Below are 20,639 nucleotides of genomic sequence, written 5' to 3' on the forward strand. Positions count from 1 at the left end.
ATACAAGAAATTCTTAGAGAAACAGTAAAGTCCACAGTGTATCTCTGCTTTTGCGCTAACACGTTTGTCCCTGCAGTGATCCCGTACCGAGTCGTCATCATCCCCATCAAGAAGCTGAGCAACGCCATGACAACCTCCAACCCCTGGGTGTGTGTGTCAGGAGAGCTGGGGGACTCTGGGATCATGCAGATCCCTAAGAACGTCCTGGAGATGACCTTCGATGTGAGTAACGTGACCTTTGACCTCCTGGAGCAGAGAACAGTCAGTCACTGTGTTGGTGTGTGCAGGTGTTTGTGTGTCAGGCATGACCCTCATCTCTCTCCACCTCCTCTCTCTCATACATGATAACTCATCTGTGTTTTTTGTCTTTCACATTTAAAAAAAGGAAGAATTAAAAACAACAGTTTTATCCGTGTCCATCACAAGTTGAGATCCCATGTGCAGAGCAAACATGAACTGAGTGAATTATAATCATAAGAATTCATGAACAGAACACAGTAGTATATTGAAATAAATCATCTCATATCTTATAAAGTAAAGTTGCTTCGGCCTTAATTTATACATTTAAATGATCATCATATAAAGGGAAAAATAAATTTAGTCATTTAGTCTGAGTCATTTGATGCCTGCAAATTTATAAATTGAATTTCTGATAGAGAAAAAAACAAAGAAATAACACAACACATTAATACATAACACACAGTTATGTATTAAACACAACATCAATACATAACTAATTAAATTTATTGATATGTATTTATAAAAAGACACATTTCAAGATCGACATCATTTCTTTTTTCTTTTTTTTGTCTTTATTATTGTTATCCTCACAGAATACATTACACATCTGGTATTGATTTCTTGGTTCACAGTTATGAAAACATCAGCATATCAAAACATAGCTGTTATAGTATTTTAATTGTGTAATGCTGAAAACAAAACCTACATAAATTTGTACATTATCTCATTTCAATTAGGATATATAACTATTGTAGGTGAAAAGTCACCACTCTCACAGCGAGGATCTATCTCTTTATTCAAGCAGTGCACAGGATCTCACACATACAAGGTTGTGGGAGAGGAGCTCCCCCAACAGAGACATCTTTCAGTATTTAAACACGCGTCATCTTGCCTAGCAACAACCACGTTATCTCTTACGCTGCAAGGAAGATGTTTTCAAAACTTTGCAGGTTGCATACCTCCACTATCCCCAAGGCCCTTCTAGCAATTCAAACCAGACAGACCCTAACTCTTCTCACACAGGTTCTCTGCAAAACAGGACATATGATTAACAAGGTAATATTTTTCCATCAGCTTTTCATTCAGGATTTCACAGTCATGGCTTCAAGTGTCACATTCATCATATTGAACAGTTAAGAAATGAATGTATAAGACAAGAAGACTACCTATATGTTATTATTTATCATAATACATATACAACACATAATCATGGTTATGACCCACACACTGCAGCTCTTAAAGACGCACAAATCAGTTGTGCTTCATGTTTTTTTGGTGTTATATTTTTTCCGGTTTTACTTTCGGGCTTTTTTTATCACAACCTCCTAAAAGAGCTGCAGGACTATCGGTGACAGGGAGACCGAAAAGACACTAGAAATGAGGACAGAGTGTCACAACTATGTCCTGTCCTCTCACACTGCATGCGTGTGTGTGTATGTGTGTGTGCATGTATGCACCATTGCAGTTTCCTCGCCTGTTTGCATGATGGATGGTGTTCTTGTTTTAGTTCTGTGATTTTTTTATTTTATTATTTTATTGTCCATCCATTGTGTCTTAACAAGTGTCTCCATCTCCCTCAGTCTGCTTTCAGGCCTCACACACACATCTCCGCCTTTTTCAAGGTTAGAGGACGCCCCCTCCCTTCATCCCCCCTCCCTCTCTTTGACATCCATCTATTCCATCCGTTTTACCTTCCCACCCCCTGTAGGCACCGTTGGCACCCACTTTAGTTTGGATCAGGTCATAACTGTTAGAATCAGAATAGAACACCAGCTTTAGTTTAGCTGCAGCTCCACCCTGACCTTAAACACTACTGTGTGTTTTATTTATTATGATGCTTATACTTAGAGATGTGAATAAAATACAAGTGTTTAATGTAGCTCAATGTTATGGTTGTAACTGAAATAGCAGTGCAGTGCATGCTGGGATAGCTTCTTGAAAAGAGTCCAGAACTGAGGAAAATCTCATTTCTGTGTCTGAATTAAACAGGATAATAAAATGAAGAAACATCAATAATAAAATGATATTAAACTACATTAAAATACTCATTATTCATATAGTGATCTATAATCTATAGCCGGAGAGTTAGAATGCAGCAATAAAACAGAGCTTGTAATATTGAAAAGCAGCAGGCGGTAGGTGGAGTATATAAAATGGGCTTTAATGCTGCAGTGAACTGACTTTGTCTTTCCACTCTGTGTGTGTGTGTGTGTTCAGTGTCAGAACCTGGGGAAGCTGACCACGGCGCAGCTGGGGCATGACAACGCCGGGCTGCTGGCCAAGTGGCTGGTGGACTGTGTCATGGTGCGCAATGAAATCACAGGACACACGTACAGGTGAGTGGAGGCTGCCTCTCATTCACTGTCTCTCTCACCTCTTATCAACTCCTATTAGTGTCAAATCAACTGATCGACTGTGATTAGACCTCGAAGTCTGCCACCGTCTGGCCAGGGACGATAACTGCAAATTAGCTGAAGCTAGACGTTTTACTACATAACATTTTCCATAATATTTGTGGCAATGTTGTATTGTCCCTGTTAAATAAACAATAGAATAAGAAATACGTAGATAATAATAACCACTTTGCTTTGGCTCTCACTGGACTCTAAAAATGCCTCTAAAAATCTCCTATACCAAAATCTAATAAATTTAAAGGGATAGTTTAACATTTCCGCTGATGGGAACACGTATCAGCGGTTTTGCATGAATTTACCTCTAAAACAACTGTGTCTGGTAACATTCTGTTATTATCTCATAGCGTGGTGAATGTGCAGGTCACAACTTGTCCACCAGAGCGTTTTGGAGTTGTTGGATTGTGTATTTGATGAGTTTGATGAGGGAAACCAAGAAATCCCATTAGCCTCCATAGCGTAGCTCTGAGCAGCTCACAGCTCTGCCCTGCCGTTCTAAAAATAGCTTGCACCGACAATTAAAGGTAACGAACCTACTCCTAAAACTACAGGGATTATGGCAATGGGCCAATTTGCCAAAATGTTGAACTATCCCTTTAAATGTACTTTATTTGACTCTTATTCATTAAAAGCTGCAACAGCATGTGGATGGTATTGTTTTCACTTTGTGAATCTGTGTGTGTCTGTGTGATCCTGGACACACCTGCTGTTGCAGAAACTAGCACAGGTTGTGTTGAGCAGTGTAGCAGGTGTTGAGCCGTCTGTGAGTCTTCTCCTGTGCGATAGCATCACAAACTACTGTACAAGGTCCAGGTGTGTAGCTGAGATCAAAATGTGTTTACACCCCGGCCCACATTAGTCTTCTTTCACACATGATTCTGTCCCAGTTGCTGTGATTCTCCTGCACTCTATGACCTGAAGTAGAAGGCTCCAAGGTCAAGTTGTGTTGCTGACTGTTAACTCTGTGTTTATATAAAAAGTCAAGTAATGAAACTTTAAAGTGAAGACATAAACAGCTGTTAAACATATAGACCTGGCTGGAACAATGATTGCATTAACCCATTTGTCAAACAACAGAAAACCAATAAATGATCAATCACTACTTCCAGCTTCTTCAAATTAGTTTTTTTTTTTATAATTATAAAGTTTTTTTTTTACTCTTGATTGGACAAAACAAGAAATTTGAAAATACAAGACTTTACACCCTGTGAGATTTTAATAGACATGTTCACTGTTTCTGACTTTCTATTGGCCAAAGAAAAAATCAGTATATAAATCTATAATAAAAAATAATCTTTAGTCGCAACTACACAGTGGTTGACTGAAACTGCATTTCTGTGGAACTATTTCCCACAGTGGATTGATCCACATTTGACGCTCTTGTGAGTATGTGCAACAGGACTGTGTGTGTGTGTGTGTCTGAGACAAAGTGAACGACAGTGACACACACTGTTCATGGACATGAAGGAACATGTCGGCAACACTAAAGGCTCTGTGGATCAGGTTTTCATACACACACACTCATCAGTAGAAAAGACTGAATGTTGAAACCCCCCCCCCCCCTCAGGTTCCCGTGTGGCCGGTGGCTGGGTAAGGGCGTGGACGACGGCAGCCTGGAGAGGGTTCTGATCGGAGAGCTGGTGCTGCCCAGCACAGAGGAGGATTCTGGGAGAGGGTCCCGTACGCCGCCGCCGCAGCGCTCACCGTCCCAGACCAGACGCATCAGCATCACGTCCATGACCGGACGAGGATCCAGTCAGTACCCTCTCTCTCTCTCTCTCTCTCTCTCTCTCTCTCTCTCTCTCTCTCTCTCTCTCTCTCTCTCTCTCTCTCTCTCTCTCTCTCTCTCTCTCTCTCTCTCTCTCTCTCTCTCTCTCTCTCTCTCTCTCTCTCTCTCAAATTCAATTCAATTCAAATTTGCTTAATTGACATGACAGTTAAAAGAACTATGTTGCCAAAGCGTTAGGAATCAATGACACAATACAACTCATGAAACCAAATATATACAACTATATACAAATAAATAAAAAGTATACATACAATTATTTACCCTATGCGTGTGTGTGAGCATGCACGTGTGTGCTGATCAAGTTCTCTCTCTCTCTTATACATATATAATAGTCTACATCACATGAAACAAAAAATAATGTGTGTGTGTGGTAAGGTTGGGCATCATTAGACTGTTGCAAGTTGTTATATATAAAACATACACCTACAGTAATTGTTCTTAAATGATGACAGTAACAAATGATAATAAAAAACGACAAGAATATTAAATGACATCAATAATGGTTCTGATCAGCATTCGTGTACTTTTCTAGTATCGTGGCAGAATGTTACATATTGTGCAGCTAATTTAGTAAAGTGTGGATCTTCTCCCAGAAATACTTTTAACAGACCTGTTTTCCCCTGGTATGATGGATCTGCACATCAGTCTCTCTCTCTCAGGCACATACCAAGGTCATGTTACAATTGGTACCTTCAACTCCACCGAGGGAGTGTGCCCAGTAGCCAATAGGCTGCTTACACATCTACACAGACTCTGTTCACCTTGTTTCATATGAGAACAAAGGTTTGAGGTCTGTCTACTCACAACTGAGGTGACATCAGGCAACACCTGTGTCAGTGACTCTTCTGTTCTCCTTGATCAAGTCCAAATGAACTCAATCTCAATCACTTTATTTGTCCCCAGTGGGGCAAGTGGCTGTGCAGCAAAGGGGGGGCTAAAAGAACATACAGACAGTGTAACAGATGTAGAACATACAATACAGTACAAAAAATATACAACAATACTACGAAACAACCAATAGCATAAATACCAGGGCTGGGACGATATGCTTTTCTCCCGATTCAATTCTTCTACGATTTTTTGGATGGCGATTCGATTTAAATTGCGATTCTACGATATTGCCGATTCTCTCGATTTTTAGTCTGCATTTTTAACATTTATCTGCACACAAATACTGTAGGAGCCTATAAATTAACATACTCCATTATAAAGTGAACTTAAACCCTTTCCAAAACCGGTACTCTCTGTATGTAAAAAAGGCTAACAAATGCACATTGCACAATATTTTAAAAAATTCAAAATTTTTTTTTTTTTTTTTATCTATTTTTGAAAAAAAAAATCGATTTAAAAATCATCAAAAAAGATATTGCGATATTTATGTGAATCGATTTTTTCTCCCACCCCTAATAAATACATTAATAAAAGTAGACAGTTTATAAAAGGGCTGAAAAATTAAAAACACTAAGGATTGGCTACCTTTCCTCCTGGAGTTTAGTATAGAAAGGAATGTTGAAGACATCCAGCACCTTCTTCTCTCAGCAGCGACCATGGATTTCTCCTTTACAGCGTCTAGTGTACCATAACAATAATTTTAGACTGAAATGCTTACATTCATGTTTACGTTTAACAGAGTGGAACCATATCAAGTGAATCAATTTAGCCAATTTATTTTTATAACTGACTCTAAGAAAAAAAATGTAAATGATAATTGCAAATGCAGTGAATTGAATTGAATAAAAACTGATGGTTGTTCTGTTTTTTCTGATTCCAGAACCAAACTCAGCTCAGATCCAGGAGGCCATCGGGGAGGCGGTGAACAACATCATCAAACACTTCCACAAGCCAGAGAAAGAGGTCAGAGAGTCTGACTTCCTGTTTAAAACTCATTTAATGTATTACTGAATCATTCACATCGCTAACCTCAGAGGACTGTATCGTCTCTGTCCACTGACGGTTTGGTCAGTACAGTCGTGTTTCACAGCTGCTCTGGTGTCACCCCAGAGGAAACTGCTGATTCTGTACAAAAATGGATTTTCTAAAAGCATACTTTGAAAAAGAATAAAGAGTGGAGGGTGAATCCTGAAGGACACTGTGAAGCAGGCAGCACTGGTTTCATGCACAGTAATCACAGACTGTTTCGCCCCCCAAGCTGTGAAAACCTGCCGCAGGCCACAAGGACACTGTAAGACTCTAATCCTGCAGGATTTGACCTGTACAGGTTTACTTTGCTGCAGCTGCAGGATCACATTCAGGCTTTTGGTGTAACGAAGCATTTTAGAGCTGAAGTCACTAAAACCACTAAAACCCACTCGGCTGGTGCAGCAGGTGGAGGTCATAAACCTCCAGGAACTTAAAGGAGAAATCCGGTCGTTTTCTAAGTAACGCTCTACAGCTCTAGGTCCACGAGTGCGACCACAGGAAAAAATCTCAGAAAAATATATGCAGCCAGGACCTAGCTCTGCTCCTGCTAGCTGCGCTACACTGCAGATAAACTGCGAAACAATGGGGGCAGTTCTTCTAACTGCAACTTTGGCCTCTATTATGCTCAAAATATCACTACACATGCTTTGCAACATCCACCAGTTCCTTACCACACAACACTGAGTGTGCATAACTCCATTAATATGAGAGAGCAGTGCTACATGTGTGTTTTTATCACGTACCTCTGTTTACTCCTGGGTAGGCCTTACAAGTTGACTGTCGAGCTCGGTACTGTTTCCATATCAACAGAGACAAAAACGCAAGGGAAACATGGATTTAGGAGGAAAAAAAAGATTTTGGATGGGAAAAAAGCATCAATGTGAATATAACTGCATTTTTCCCATCCAAAATCATTTTTTTCCTCCTAAATCCATGTTTTCCTCGCATTTTTGTCTTTGTTGATATGGAAACAGTCCCAAGCTTGACAGTCGACTAGTAAGCTCCAGTAAAGTCTCATAGGATTCTTTTCCTATGGTCGCATTCGGGGACCTAGAGCTATGGAGCGTTACTTATTAGAAGATGACCGTAATTCTCCTTTAATGGTTGGATTAATGGATTGCAGTTGGAGTATGGGAAGTATAGGAAAGAGTTTTAGAGTTTTGACTCTCTTCTGCTTCCATCTTTTATTCAATCATTAAGAAAGTCCATATCTGTATTTTGAAAGTTGACTTTATTTGTGTTTTCCTGTGATATCCTGATGTGTGGATGTTTGTCCTGTCCTGTGTGCAGAGGGGCAGCCTGACGGTGCTGCTGTGTGGAGAGAGCAGCTTGGTTGCAGCTCTGGAACAGTTTTTCCATCACGGCTTCAAGTCTGCGCGGCTCTTCCAGAAGACCGTGTTCGTGTGGGACTTTATGGGTGAGTGTGGAGCTGCGGCGCCACCTGCTGCTGTAGGAAATGAACCGTCCAGTGTGTCTGTCAGATGTAACAGCTCGACCCAGCTCTGAGGACACACAGAAGGGGGGCTCTGTGAGTCTAACGTCTTCTTCCCTCCTCTACAGAAAAAGCCGTTGCCTACATGGAGTCGGCTGACCAGATGGGGGACCTCCAGGAGACGGCTCAGCCCCTGGGGATGACCTGTCACTCATTCTGTCACTACATCAACGCCATCAACTCCACCCCCCGCAGCATCGGCAAGGACGGGAAGTTCCAGCTGCTGGTCTGCCTCGGAGCCAGGTCAGAGACCTTCTCAGCTCAAGCTGCTGTTATCTTGTTCATTTGGTTTGCAAACAACCTCTCGCCGGTGCATTACCGCCACCTACTGGCAGAATTAACACATTACTAAATACCAGGCATCACTAAACCAAAAGGAAAGTATTAATATTTACACATATATATTTATACAAAATGTTAGTCCTAAAAGTATTTAATTTCCTTATAATTTGGCCTATGCCGATTAGAAAATCAGAAACTCAGCATGCTTCCCTGCTGAATGATCATTGGGTCAGCTATAAATCAGCTGCTAGACCCCTTTACTGTATGTAGTGTAGTATCTAAGTATTAAAGGACAATTCCGGGCAAATTCAACTCAGGGCTGTATTTTCCAAACATTTTAGGTCTAAAAGAAGGAATCTGAAGATTTCCAGTTTAATCGCTCCTGTTTTGCGGTGGTTGTGTCTGTCCCCACATCGCCACGGCAGCAATGAATGCGGCTTTGAGGGATGTAAACAGCCTAAGCAGCGGAACTTGCATCCGCTCCCATTCATCGCTGCCGTGGCGATGCGGGGACAGATGCAGCTACCGCAAAACAGGAGCAATTAAACTGAAAATCCTCAGATTCCTTCTTTTAGGCCTAAAATGTTAGGAAAATACACCCCCGAGTTGAATTTGCCCGGAATTGTCCTTTAAGTTCTTTGTACTGAACATATCATAGTATATAATAGTATATTGTGTACATGTATTACATCTGCATCTATATGTGCAGAGACAGTCCAGAGATTAATCTAATTCAATTAAATTATTAACAACTAATTTCACCTTGCTTAGTCATTGGTTCAGTGGAATTCTACTTGTAGAGGAAAAGGTAAAAATAGATGGATAAATAAATACAAATAAATCTTATTAACATCTATATTTTCTCTCTGTTAGTATTTTATCATTCCTTCATTCTTTAGTGATGGCTACCTCAGTTTAAATTTATGAGATTGGCAATAAAGCTTCCTCAGTTCCTGTTGTTATTATTGTGTTACTTTTATTGTTTTTCTTTATAGCTTAGTCCTTTATTGCTGTGTGTGTGTGTGTGTGTGGCTCAGGGTGGGGGTTGTTGTTTAAATAAGGTGTGATTGATTGATTGATCCCCTCTGTGTGTCTGTGTTGTGCAGAGACCGGCTGCTGCCCCAGTGGCTCCCCCTGCTGGTGGAGTGCCCGGTGATCCTGAGGATGTACGAGGACTCGGCTCTGCTCAGAGACCGCACCACCGTCAACACCCTCATCCAGGTCCTGGAGACGCTGCACGACTTCCCCATCACACTGGAGTCCTCCCTGGTCAAAGGCATCGACCTTTAACCCCCCCAGGAGGCGGGACAGCTGATCTGCCAGTCATTTCCCTCCACACCTTCCCCCCACCTCCAACTCCACCTGCTCTGCCCTCTTTTAGCTCAGACTACCAGGGATGGAGGGATTGACGGACAGATGAGGGGCATTCAAACTTATTTATTCTTGAGTTACCAAAGCAAAACGTTCCATTGCTTCAAGTGCGAATTCAGGACTTTGGATCAACTTGAAGCTTGGATGTGGCATTATACCCCCACCCCACCCTGCCCCGCCCCCAACCCCGTGGCTCTGAAAGACTGTTTTAATTCAATTGCAGCCACTGCAGTATCATGTTTTATTCTATTACAACAAATCCTGAATTCTTAACCTTTACTGTATCCAATTTTATGAACATACAGTTTTCAAATTGACTACCTTTCCCAGCAGCCTTTGGTTTCAGTTCACTTCAGTAGACTAAGAAAACCATCATATCTCTTATTAATGACGGATCTCCCTGCACGTAGCTCATTGGCCCCTGATTTTTTTTTTTTTTTAAATCACCTCACAGGTTTTGCTTCAGAAAAAGGCTAATTAATTTCCTGAAACACAGGGACTATTTTCAGTGGTGGATGAATTCACATTTGGTGTCGTACTTGTAGAGGCACGATGTGTGCAGGATAAAGGCAAAATTAACTAAAGTGTGTTCATAATGATGAGGGAACATGTCACCTGGCGGCTCACTGGTGTTTTAATAGGTTTTGGAAATAATGGCGGGAGAAGATTCACCAGGGTTTTGATACAGAGAGAACTTGTTCGTAGGAAATTCACTTTTTCAGCATTTTCATTTGACTGTAAGTGGGAAAAAAGATGTATATTTTCATCAAAACAAACAAGAGAGATTTTCAAGATGGCATTAACATGTGATGCCAGTGTAGTTTTGTAACAAATAACAGCCAGCCAGTGTTTTAGCTTATGTCTTTTGCATGTGGATTTACTGGGATGAACTGAACCAGTGGTTGTCTGGAAGGAAGAAATCAGACCCACATGAAAGGGAGTAAAAGACAAAAAAAACCCAGTGGTTGGACTCTGTAAAACCCCTTTTCAGATTAGCAGACCTCTCCCTTTGTGCTGTCTGTGTAGCCTAGCCCTCCTCCAGTAGGTACAAGTAGATGAACTGTCACTAGTTAGAAACAGCATGCCTATGGGATGTGGAAAGAAGAGGAGGACCTTAAGACGAAGACTGAGCGACACACCGGGAGGAGGATTTTGTGAAACTGCCTGTGATGGAGCTCTGTTGTGTAATATACTGACAGCGACGCAGCGCAGCGCTGTGATGTGATGTGATGTGCTGTGGAGCCTCCAGCTCTCCACGCCTCCCTCCCTCCCTCTCTTTAACTCACTGGAGTCATTTTGGGCATTTTCTCAGATCCCAGCCTGTGGATGGACACAAACACTGACCTCAGGTCAGGTGGTTAACCTGTGGCTGCAGACATTCCTACCAAAGGACGGGCATCGACCTGACTGTTTTAAATCTGCTGTCCAAGTGTGTGTGTGTGTATGTGTGTGTGTGTGTGTGATATCTCAAGGGTGAGTGTTGGCCCGCCGTTTATTTTTATATCTTCCAGCTTAAAGTTTTCAAAGTTATAGGTGTGTGAGTGTGTGCGTGTGTGTGTGAGAGATTCATGTTTGCCTCATACATTCGTTTATGTCACTTTGCCAATATTGTCATCACATTAACAGATCAAATGGTTAACAAAGTAATCTGAACTCAAAGGCCACTCACTGGCTTTTTCCTGAGCTTTCAGACATCTCCTGCTCTTCATCGTCTGCTGTTGTCACATGACTTACTGTATGTGGGGAAATCTGTGGTGAAAGCTCTAAGAAAAAGCGAGGAAATGGACTTCGCTTCAGATCATTTTGACAAACTGTTATTCCCAAGGTCAGGAATGAACTTTTATTCACATAAGCAAAAAAAAATGTTCCCTTCTTTGAATCAGTGAAGGAACCACTGGAACAGAGACGCTAACAGCAGGGTGACTCAACAGCTTGCAGTTTGATCTATTTATGGAACATCCTCAGATAAAACACATTGGTCCTGTCACATGCTGGAGGTGTAACTCAAACATTCCCAGCTCAAAAACCAAAGCATGAATCCAGACAGTGCAGCTCCTACAACATTGGATGAATTAGAGTTCCTAGCTGTGAGCTTGGTCTCACTGTCTCAAGCTCTAGACAGTGTGACAAGTTTTATAAGCACACACAACTACAAATTGTTACATATTTGTTCATGTACAGGCTCAAAAATAAGATGCATGTTGTTAAAACACAGAGAGAGAACAGTGTTGAAGTTGTTTGTGGGTTTTTTCCCCATTTGGACGGAGTCTGATCCTTCAGTCTGTGTACTGAATTAACCTAACTATGTCCTTAACTCAGCCTGGAGGTTGATATTGATCTTTTCATTTCAGTCTCTGAGAAAAAAAACAAAAAACAACTTGAACTTGTTAAAGCTGCTTGATCTTAATGTTCTTGGTGAAGGGCACGCATTAGGCAGATGTCAAGTGTTTTTCCCCACTTTGGAAATTCAAACTCACTGATATTTAGGATGAGGTTTAAGATTGAATTAAATTGGTAATTTCCTAAAACTGCTGAAATTCACTCAAACAGGAAGAAATTGACAATAAGTAGGGGACTATTTTCATCCACAGAGTAATACACAGGTGATTCACTGATTCAAAGTGGGCATTTACTGCACTGAAGACGTTTTAGTTTTTCTTGTTTCTAGGATCGGTTCATTGTTGGTTTTGGTCATTATATGCGATTTGCTGACAATAGAAAATATACAGTATTTTTATTAGTGTTAAGAATACTGTTGGAAGAAAGCTGCTAATTCCTGTAGTCGATGAATGCAGCATGACCTCTGGAAGGAACGGGGTCCTACTTTTTATTCCTTATATTAAAGACTTCAGCCCCCTCCTCCTCCAAACACACACATACTGTATTCTTTTCTACATCAGTCGCAGCCAATGGAGACGAGAGGAAACTCTAAATAACCTCTTGCTGCATGAGAGATTTTGCCACTGTTGCCACGTAGCGTGAGAACCGGTGTAAATATTGTCTTTAGTGCATGTTGACATTTTAACTGACGTGTATTTATTGTGACTCTCTAATAAATTCTAGATGAGTTTTTGAAGGGACAAGAAGTGGTTATCTGTGTAACCACTGTTCCTCGTAGGATTTTAGCTGTTTCCAGCACTGAGCCTGTGAAGGACACGGTGTGTCATGGTTTTCTTTGCATGTCTTCCTGTCTTTCCTGTATTTATTAATTTAATATTAGTCCATGGTAGGCTGAGAGCAACACTGGTAGTTTTGAGTTTGAAAAAAAAAAACCTGTGGAATAACTGGAAACATTGTATGTCTTTAAAGCAGTAACCACTATTTCCACTTGATGTGTTTTTATCATGTTTTAATCCTCTGTGCTCTCCACGCCTCACCTGCAGGACTGTCACACAGCAGCAGAGTCCTCCATCTCACACTGGATCTGTTTGTGTACAAAACTGTTCGCTGAGGACATGCAATGTGGACCCTTGAGATTCCTCCCTTTAGACTGACGCACAGTTTTCTCACTGGGTGGGTTTGTTACGTGAACGTGTAGTGTGACCAGTGGTTATTAACCCTGAGTGGATGTGCTCAAACAGAAAGTGCTACTGACAACGTCATCAGAGAAACAAGAGTTTCACGTCTGTGTTGGACTGACTACTCTTTTCTGATATTTATTATGACTATTTCAATAAAAAGCACCTTGTGTGTTATAGCTTGTGTTTGTGTGTGTGTTCATAATTGTAGCCTATATTTTTTGATTTCCAGACTAGCCTATATCAGATCTTATAAAATATTTCAAGTTAAAGCAGAAGTAAGCGATCCGGTCGTTTTCTCAGCCGATGGAGTTAGCAGCCCCCACCCTCGTCATGGATCTATTGGTCCTCGTCCCTACGTCACCACATTCACGCGCATCCCTTAGCTGCACACACAGCCCTTCATGCCGTTCTCTCTCCTCATTGGATAAAGCTTGTAGGATACAAGGAAAGTTTTCTCCTCGGCTTACAGCAGAGCAGAGTGACTGACAGACCCGTGTTTCAGACCAAACACTTTATGTAAGTGACTGCCGTCAGAAGATAGAACTATAAGACTTATAACACAAAAATTCCGCTTACTTCTGCTTTAAAATCAGATTTTACACATCAGTCTGTGTTTCCATATGTTGAGAATAATCTAATAATTTCAGTAGACTAACATTTTTTATTCTAAGTGATAAAAAAAAATGTCACTGCAAAATAATATAAAAATAAATAAAATGTTCAAATTAAATAACAATGATTCACCTATGTTATATAAGAAAATGATGCTGTACAATATGACAAAGTCCACAATAAATAGTGTGTGTAGAAATAAATAAAACTGAACCAAGACCATAGCCTCTCCATGGCAACAACCCGCGGACGTCACAGGTGTATGCAAATGACGCTGATTGAAGAAAAAGCAGAAAATGGTGGCGCGAGACCGAGCCGCGTTGCGCGCCTGCGTGACCGTCTTCACTACTGGCGCCCTGGTTTGCGTCAAGCCTCCAGTAAATACGCAGTGCATTACCGGAAGTCTACAGCCATCTCCCTTTTCACAATAAGTGAGGCACAGCATCTCCAACCCTCCAACAGGTCACTGCAGCTTTAATTGAAAAGTACGAAGAGGAAGTGATTTTCGTTAAGCGCGCGCATTGACACTTCGGCGGCAACATTACAACTGATGTTCCGACTGCATTGTTGTTAAATGTTAGATGAGAGCCACTTCCACGGTGCTGTTTGACCGCGTGCGACACAGGTGCGTGTGGCTGGTTTTCACACCGAGACACGGTAAGTGTGTGTTGTTGTTTTTGCACAGAAAAATGTTTTTCAGTAAAGTAAAGTTATCGGAGTGTGTGTGTGTTGCTGCCGAGACAGCGTTAACACGGCCAGCTGTGGACCTCTGTCCCCGTAGCTCCGACTCGAGTTACCGTGAAGCTAAAGAGTTAACGGAGCCGAACCGCTGGTGGTAACGTTAGTTCAACAACACCGGAGCTGGTTGAAGCCGACTACATGTCTGTTGAGCTCGGTAACAGCTCAGCTAGTTTCCCCGTTAGTTCAGGAAACGACTCTTCGGCTCCGACAGCCCGCGACCTGCTGACTTCAGGATGTTTTCACGCTGTTACTCGCGTGTCTTTCAGTGGGCTCTCTGTCTCACCGGCTGCTCACCGCTCTTTATGTCTGATAGCTGCGGGAAACATGATAAACTTTACACACGTCGGCCTGAAATCTCTGTCAAGTTTCCGTGTGAGCTGCTGAGCTGCTGCACTGTGTTGTCGGAGTGGTGGTGGGTGTGTTAGTGCGTCAGTGCCCGGCCCCCTGCTCACGGACATACATACTACACTAGCCACACTGGGACGGGGAATCTCGTGGTTTTTCTCATTAATTACAGTTTTTTGTTTTGGTTTTTTTGTATCATTTTTAAACAGAATAAAAAGCGACGAGTCTTTCGCCGGCGCATGTGTTCATTATCGGACACAGTGTGAGCCTCTGAGATTTTTAGTATTTCTGATCAGTGTTCAGAGTCACATCTGTGCAACACACCTGGCAACACGCAGAGATACAATGAAGGACGCTAATGGAGACTACACTGTGACAAAGTGTCGGTGTAGTGTTTCCGGCTGATTGGAGATAAGTTATTATTAACTCCGGCCATAGGCTACCTCCTCGCGTGGGAAAAGCGATGAGAGGAGAGCAGGTCCATGTCCGATAATGGACGCACACGTGGTGATTAGAGGGAGAGTGGCTTTTAAAACACCTGATCCCAGCAGTTTGTTTCTGTACTGAACTCATCTGCCTGGAGTGGTCGGATATTAAAGTACAGTATGAAGTGTATTGGGTCTGACAGCCGCGCTTATTGGAGCTCAGTGATGAAGATAAATCTCACCACTTCTCAAATACTGTGCACATTTTTTTTTGTGAACATGGACCACTTCACGATCGCACCCAGGATGCACTGCAGCCCGGCGGCTACCGTGGTTTTGCAGCGGGCAGAGCATCACATCTCTCCTGCCTCCACCCTGCTGCCATGTGCCGGGGCTTACGTCAGGACTCGGTTACACAACCACCTCCAGCATCACCGCGCATCTCGCACTCATCTCACACTCAGACGCCTGATTCTTCACTGTCATGTCTCACATGTATTATGGGAAGTTTTAATCAAAGGCAGAGGAGATCAATCGAGTCTGGTAACCTATTAGATCTGTTATGAGAAGGTTTGGTCGTATCCGTCGATCAGCAGCATCCATCGCGGCCACATGTCGAGCCTCCAGCTGCATCAGCACCGAGGTTGCGTAAGAGGCAGCTGAGCGTCGCTCACTGATGCACAGGCTTATCATTTGGTGTATTCACGTCACTGAAACACCCTCTTCCTGTAGGACTCTGTATTTCTGCCATTCCTATTGATCATTTGTTGCATTCAAAAGTTAGTTTTGTTGTAAATAGATTTGAAATTTAATTTAATACAATTTTTGAAATTAAAATGGTTTTAATAGTTGAATGCATTTGGAATTTAGACAAAAATTTGCAATGGACCAAAAAATAAATTCTTAATTTGTCAGGTTTTATAGGAACCTATTACCGCCTAATTAGTGTCTTTTTTTTCCGTGTCAGAATCATGCTTTATATTATTTTGGGCACTATGGCATGATGCCACTATGTCTAGTCTGTGAATTCTGTGATTGTTAATTATTACAAGTAATTCAGTTATTTAAAATACCCCCCCCCCCCCCCCCCCCCCCCCCCCACCGAAACAAGAAGTTGGATTCAAAAATGGTTGTGTTCTTAAAGGGATAGTTCAACATTTTGGCAAATTGGCCCATTGCCATATAATCCCTGTAGTTCTAGGAGTAGTCGTTACCTTTAATTGTCAGTGCAAGCTATTTTTAGAGCGGCGGAGCAGAGCCGCAAGCTGCTCAGAGCTACTCTACGGAGTTGTTTTCGAGGCAGATGCAGAGACTGCTTGCCAAAAAACTGCCCCTGACGGGAACGCGCATCAGCAGTTTTGCATGAATTTACTTCAAAAACAACTCTGTCTTGTAACGTTCCATTATTATCTCAGAGCGTGGTGAATGTGCAGGTCACAACTTGTCCACCAGAGCGTTTTGGAGTTGTTGGATTGTTGATGAGTTTGATGAGGGTCCACCGTTCTAAAAATAGCTTGCACCGACAATTAAAGGTAACAAACCTACTGCTATGACTATAGGGACAACAGGATTAAATCTGTTGGTGACATTTTTACAGCAGGTTTCATGTTGTACAGAATCCTCATGGTTTGATATTGTGTATGTCTCTCTGCCTGTGTTTCCTCAGATGTTTGGCTTCCACAAGCCCAAGATGTACCGCAGTATAGACGGCTGCTGCATCTGCAGGGCCAAGTCTTCCAGCTCCCGCTTCACTGACAGCAAACGCTACGAGACCGACTTCAAGAGCTGCTTCGGGTGAGTAGGGCAGCAGCTTCCACAGAACCAGACGGTTCACTCAGGGATCAGCGAGGTTCAGTTCTTCTCTCTGCTGTGGCTGTAGGAGTGCAGGATGTAACATGTTGTTTTAGAGCACATGGAGATGGACGTAAATTACTACTTCTTTGAGTCATAATCCAGTCACGATACTTGAATAGTGAGATCCATGGCTACTCTGCAAACAGCAGATTCAGCCATTGCTTTTTATGGGAACAATTTACTAAAATATAAACAAACACAGGCAAGAAACCCGCAGCATAACCAAATGGATTCTTATTTATTTCCCATTTAATTGAATAGCAAATACGTCAAGATATGTCAGGCTGAAGAAATGTCTGTAATCTAACAATAGACTGTAGAGCTCATACGTGTCTGATCCAGCCTGCTGATTGTCTGTACCTGTGTGGTGCTTCACTGGTCTGTCTCCTGTCCCTGCAGCTTGGGAGAGATACGATGTGGGGACATCTGCAACGCCTGTGTCCTCCTGGTCAAGAGATGGAAAAAACTTCCAGCTGGTTCGAAGAAAAACTGGAATCATGTAAGGAAACATTCAGCAATGTTATGCCCGCACGCCTTTCCTCTGGCTTTACAGTATATAAAAAATGACATCTCCTGTGTGATTTCAGGTGGTCGACGCAAAAGCTGGTTCGAGCATGAAGGCCACACTGAAGACGAAAAAGATGAAAAAGAAGCTTAGGCCAAGTGAGATGAGTCGGGTACAGAGTGACATGACGAGAAACAGTAAGTAGCTACATCATTGCTGCTGTGATGCATGCCTATTGTGTTAAAAGAGTTGCGTGACAAAACAATACATGACCTGATTCTGGTGACTCCTGATACCTGATAGAGCACATAACATATAGGTTACTGCTGCATTGTCATCCCCTCTGTCTTCCCTAACACACTGCCATACTTACAGTGTGTTATGGCAGAATAAAAATTGAAAAAAGACAAAAGAATGATTATTAGTTATATTATATTAAAAATAATATTCATTATTATTATTATTGTTAATCATTAGAAATATTCCCCTGTTTGTGTGAACGTATGATATTGTATGTCTTGATGTGATGAAGAGCTGATCAGTGTTCTTGGCTTCACTCCCAGACTCAGACGCCCACAGCACCACCTCCAGTGCCTCGCCCGCTCAGTCACCCAGCTACAGCAACCAGTCAGACGAAGGCTCGGACACGGAGCTCTCCCCTGGAGCCACCTCCTCTCCAGCCTACTCCTTCTTGGACCTAAAATACTGGAAAAGGTAACTTTTCTCTCATCTACAGACTCAAACTGATGCAAAAAAAAGTGGAACTCGGGCACCTAAAAGCATGAGGAGCAAATTTAACCAAGAATATGTTGCAGCATGACTCTGAAAAAAGTGGAGATACAAAGAATAGATGCAGTTCAAAGTTCTGTCCTTAAATCCCACAGATTACATAACCAGTGTTAACATGTCTCCATCTATTGAAACTGCCATCGGTGGTCAATGTACTGAATGTGTTGTGGCACCATGAGTCAAGTCTTTGTCTGTAAAACTGGTGCAAAAGCCTCAGTGAATCAGTTTCTGAAAAGGAACAACAGGTTGAATACGATAGAACCGACCTTGAGGGAACCACATGCGCAGAGAGCCTCTGCTCACACACACTCATGATGTTGTTGTCTAGCTCAATACACTAAGCTTCGACTCTTAGACATTCTTTTTTTATTTTGGAAAAACACAGCTTTTGCTGTGATAGTTACAGCAGTAGTACGTATATAAAAAGAGGCAGCAGCTCACAGTCCATCTTACCTTTCACTGCTCCCTCTGTTTGGTTTTTGGTTTTTCACCTTGCTGCTATTTGCATGGTAAATAGTACAACAGGAATTGGCTAACATTAGACTAACAGAAAGGAATTAAAAGTCTCTTGAATTGGTTTGTAACATGAAGTGACAAATGTTTTTTTTTTTTTTGTACATTTCAAAATGTAGAAATGTATTAATCGTGTTTACACTGATTGAGCTGTGTGGGTTTGTTGTGTGTGATACAGACATACTGTACAGTTGTCTGTAACTAGCAGCTGTGTGTGAATATTAATGAGTTCACAAGTGTCTGAAATGACCTGAACTCAATATTACATAATATATTACACACTCAGTTGGCAGTTTAAACTAATGCAGTCTAATACAACAGGCCTGCAGCAAATCATCTTTGAATATATTTGATTAGACTTCAGCTTTTCAATTTCTTCATATCTTCAACAATTCTAGTAATTTCTGACCATTTCATACAAAATCAACCTCCTTCTTACAAGTTCTATTTTTTAATCTATTTTTACTTGTTGCTTTAGCCATGTCCTCAGCCTTCAAGTTATATGTTTCAGCTTTAGCGTCAGCCTTTTTCAACATTTCTTCAGCAGTTTCTTCAGCTAATTCAACATTGCTACAATAATTTCTTCAGCTCTTTCAGCATTCACACGCATTTTCTGCAGGAAATGCTTTCTTTTTCTAGTTTTTGTTCTTATTCTTTTATTCCTACCCTAAAATATGAAAATGGACTCTTCATTTTATACATCTTCTTAACGAATTGACCTCTTTGTGCTTTTCCAGAATTGCACATATTGTTTATGCAAATTCATACTGACAGAGGTGTTTGTTGTTTCAGGCAGAAGGTGTGCTGCGGGATCGTGTACAAAGGACGCTACGGAGAAGTCATCATCGACCCCCACCTGTACAAGCCCTGCTGTCAGAGGAAACCAGCACTGGACCAGCAACAGGGAGGAAGCGAGGAGGCGGAAGAGCAGGTAGCAGAAAACGACGACACAAGCATGTCCCCAACCCTCACACCCAAACAAAATGAAGAGGTGGAGGAGAAAGAGGCGCTGACTGAGGAAGCACGGTGATGGCAGCGCGGGGCTGGTACCGTCCTTTGTTATTGGCCAGACGAACAGTACGAAACACTCCACCATGCATCAAGTAACACAAACGGTCCACTGTAGTTTTTTTTTTTTTCCCCCATCTTTTGCAAATTGCTGCAACCCTTCCAGAAATTCTTTATCTATCTGATAACCTCCTGGACCTGACCCTCAGGTTGGTTCTACTTTTCAGTGTCTTTGTTTGCTATGAGATTCAGTGTTTTTCATAAATACTTTTACTTTGCTCTGTCTGAAATGCTGGAGCAGTGACTGCTGCATGGAAAACCGAAAGACCTCTAGAACAGTGATTCTTAACCATAGGGCCGCGGCCCACGGTTGGGCCGCCAGCACCCCCCAGAGGGCCGCAAAAAACTTTCAGTTTTGCACCTGTGGGCCGCGAGGGCCGCGGACTGCGTAGATCAGGCATGTCCAAAGTCGGCCCGCGTCTCTGGCCTCAAACAGGCTGAATGACAAGAGGGAGTGAAGCCTCTTGTCAGTCATCCAGGATCTTTGTCTCTGTGGGGGGAGGCGGGGCCGCTACTACACACACAGTGCAGCATGTGAACCTGTGAAGAACAACGCTAGGTAACGTCAGTGTTGCCAACTTGGCGACTTTCCAAACCCTCTTAACGACTTTCTTTTAGTCAAAAGCGACTAGCGACAAATCTAGCGACTTTTCCGGTGCTGTAAACGTTTCTGGTTTGGAGACTCGGACGTGAAAGCACGTCATCACTGCTGTTTTCAACAGTGCTGCCGTGCGCCCCCCGACCCCGTCCCTACAGCACTC

General features: G+C 42.2%; 2 protein-coding genes across 2 annotated transcripts in view; both read left to right on the forward strand.

The window, feature by feature from the left end:
- dennd5b (DENN/MADD domain containing 5B) overlaps positions 1–13,207 on the forward strand; it is an 85,315-nt gene extending 72,108 nt beyond the window's left edge. Inside the window, exons 16-22 of the mRNA XM_083999782.1 lie at positions 77–222; positions 2,458–2,576; positions 4,219–4,406; positions 6,212–6,294; positions 7,651–7,777; positions 7,921–8,095; positions 9,241–13,207. Of these exons, the coding sequence (XP_083855908.1) occupies positions 77–222; positions 2,458–2,576; positions 4,219–4,406; positions 6,212–6,294; positions 7,651–7,777; positions 7,921–8,095; positions 9,241–9,424 (1,022 nt within the window). The 3' untranslated portion in view covers positions 9,425–13,207. The remainder of the gene's footprint in view (positions 1–76; positions 223–2,457; positions 2,577–4,218; positions 4,407–6,211; positions 6,295–7,650; positions 7,778–7,920; positions 8,096–9,240) is intronic.
- Positions 13,208–14,151: 944 nt separating this feature from the next.
- Positions 14,152–20,134, forward strand: LOC311006889 (SIN3-HDAC complex-associated factor-like). Its single transcript, XM_083999901.1, has 6 exons — positions 14,152–14,295; positions 16,816–16,943; positions 17,403–17,502; positions 17,591–17,705; positions 18,072–18,222; positions 19,603–20,134. Exons 2-6 carry the CDS (start codon positions 16,816–16,818, stop codon positions 19,838–19,840), a joined length of 732 nt encoding a protein of 243 aa, XP_083856027.1. The 5' UTR covers positions 14,152–14,295; the 3' UTR covers positions 19,841–20,134.
- The last annotated feature ends 505 nt before the right edge of the window (positions 20,135–20,639 follow it).

The sequence above is a fragment of the Trachurus trachurus genome, assembly GCF_905171665.1.
Source record: "Trachurus trachurus genome assembly, chromosome: 23".
NCBI lineage: Eukaryota > Metazoa > Chordata > Actinopteri > Carangiformes > Carangidae > Trachurus > Trachurus trachurus.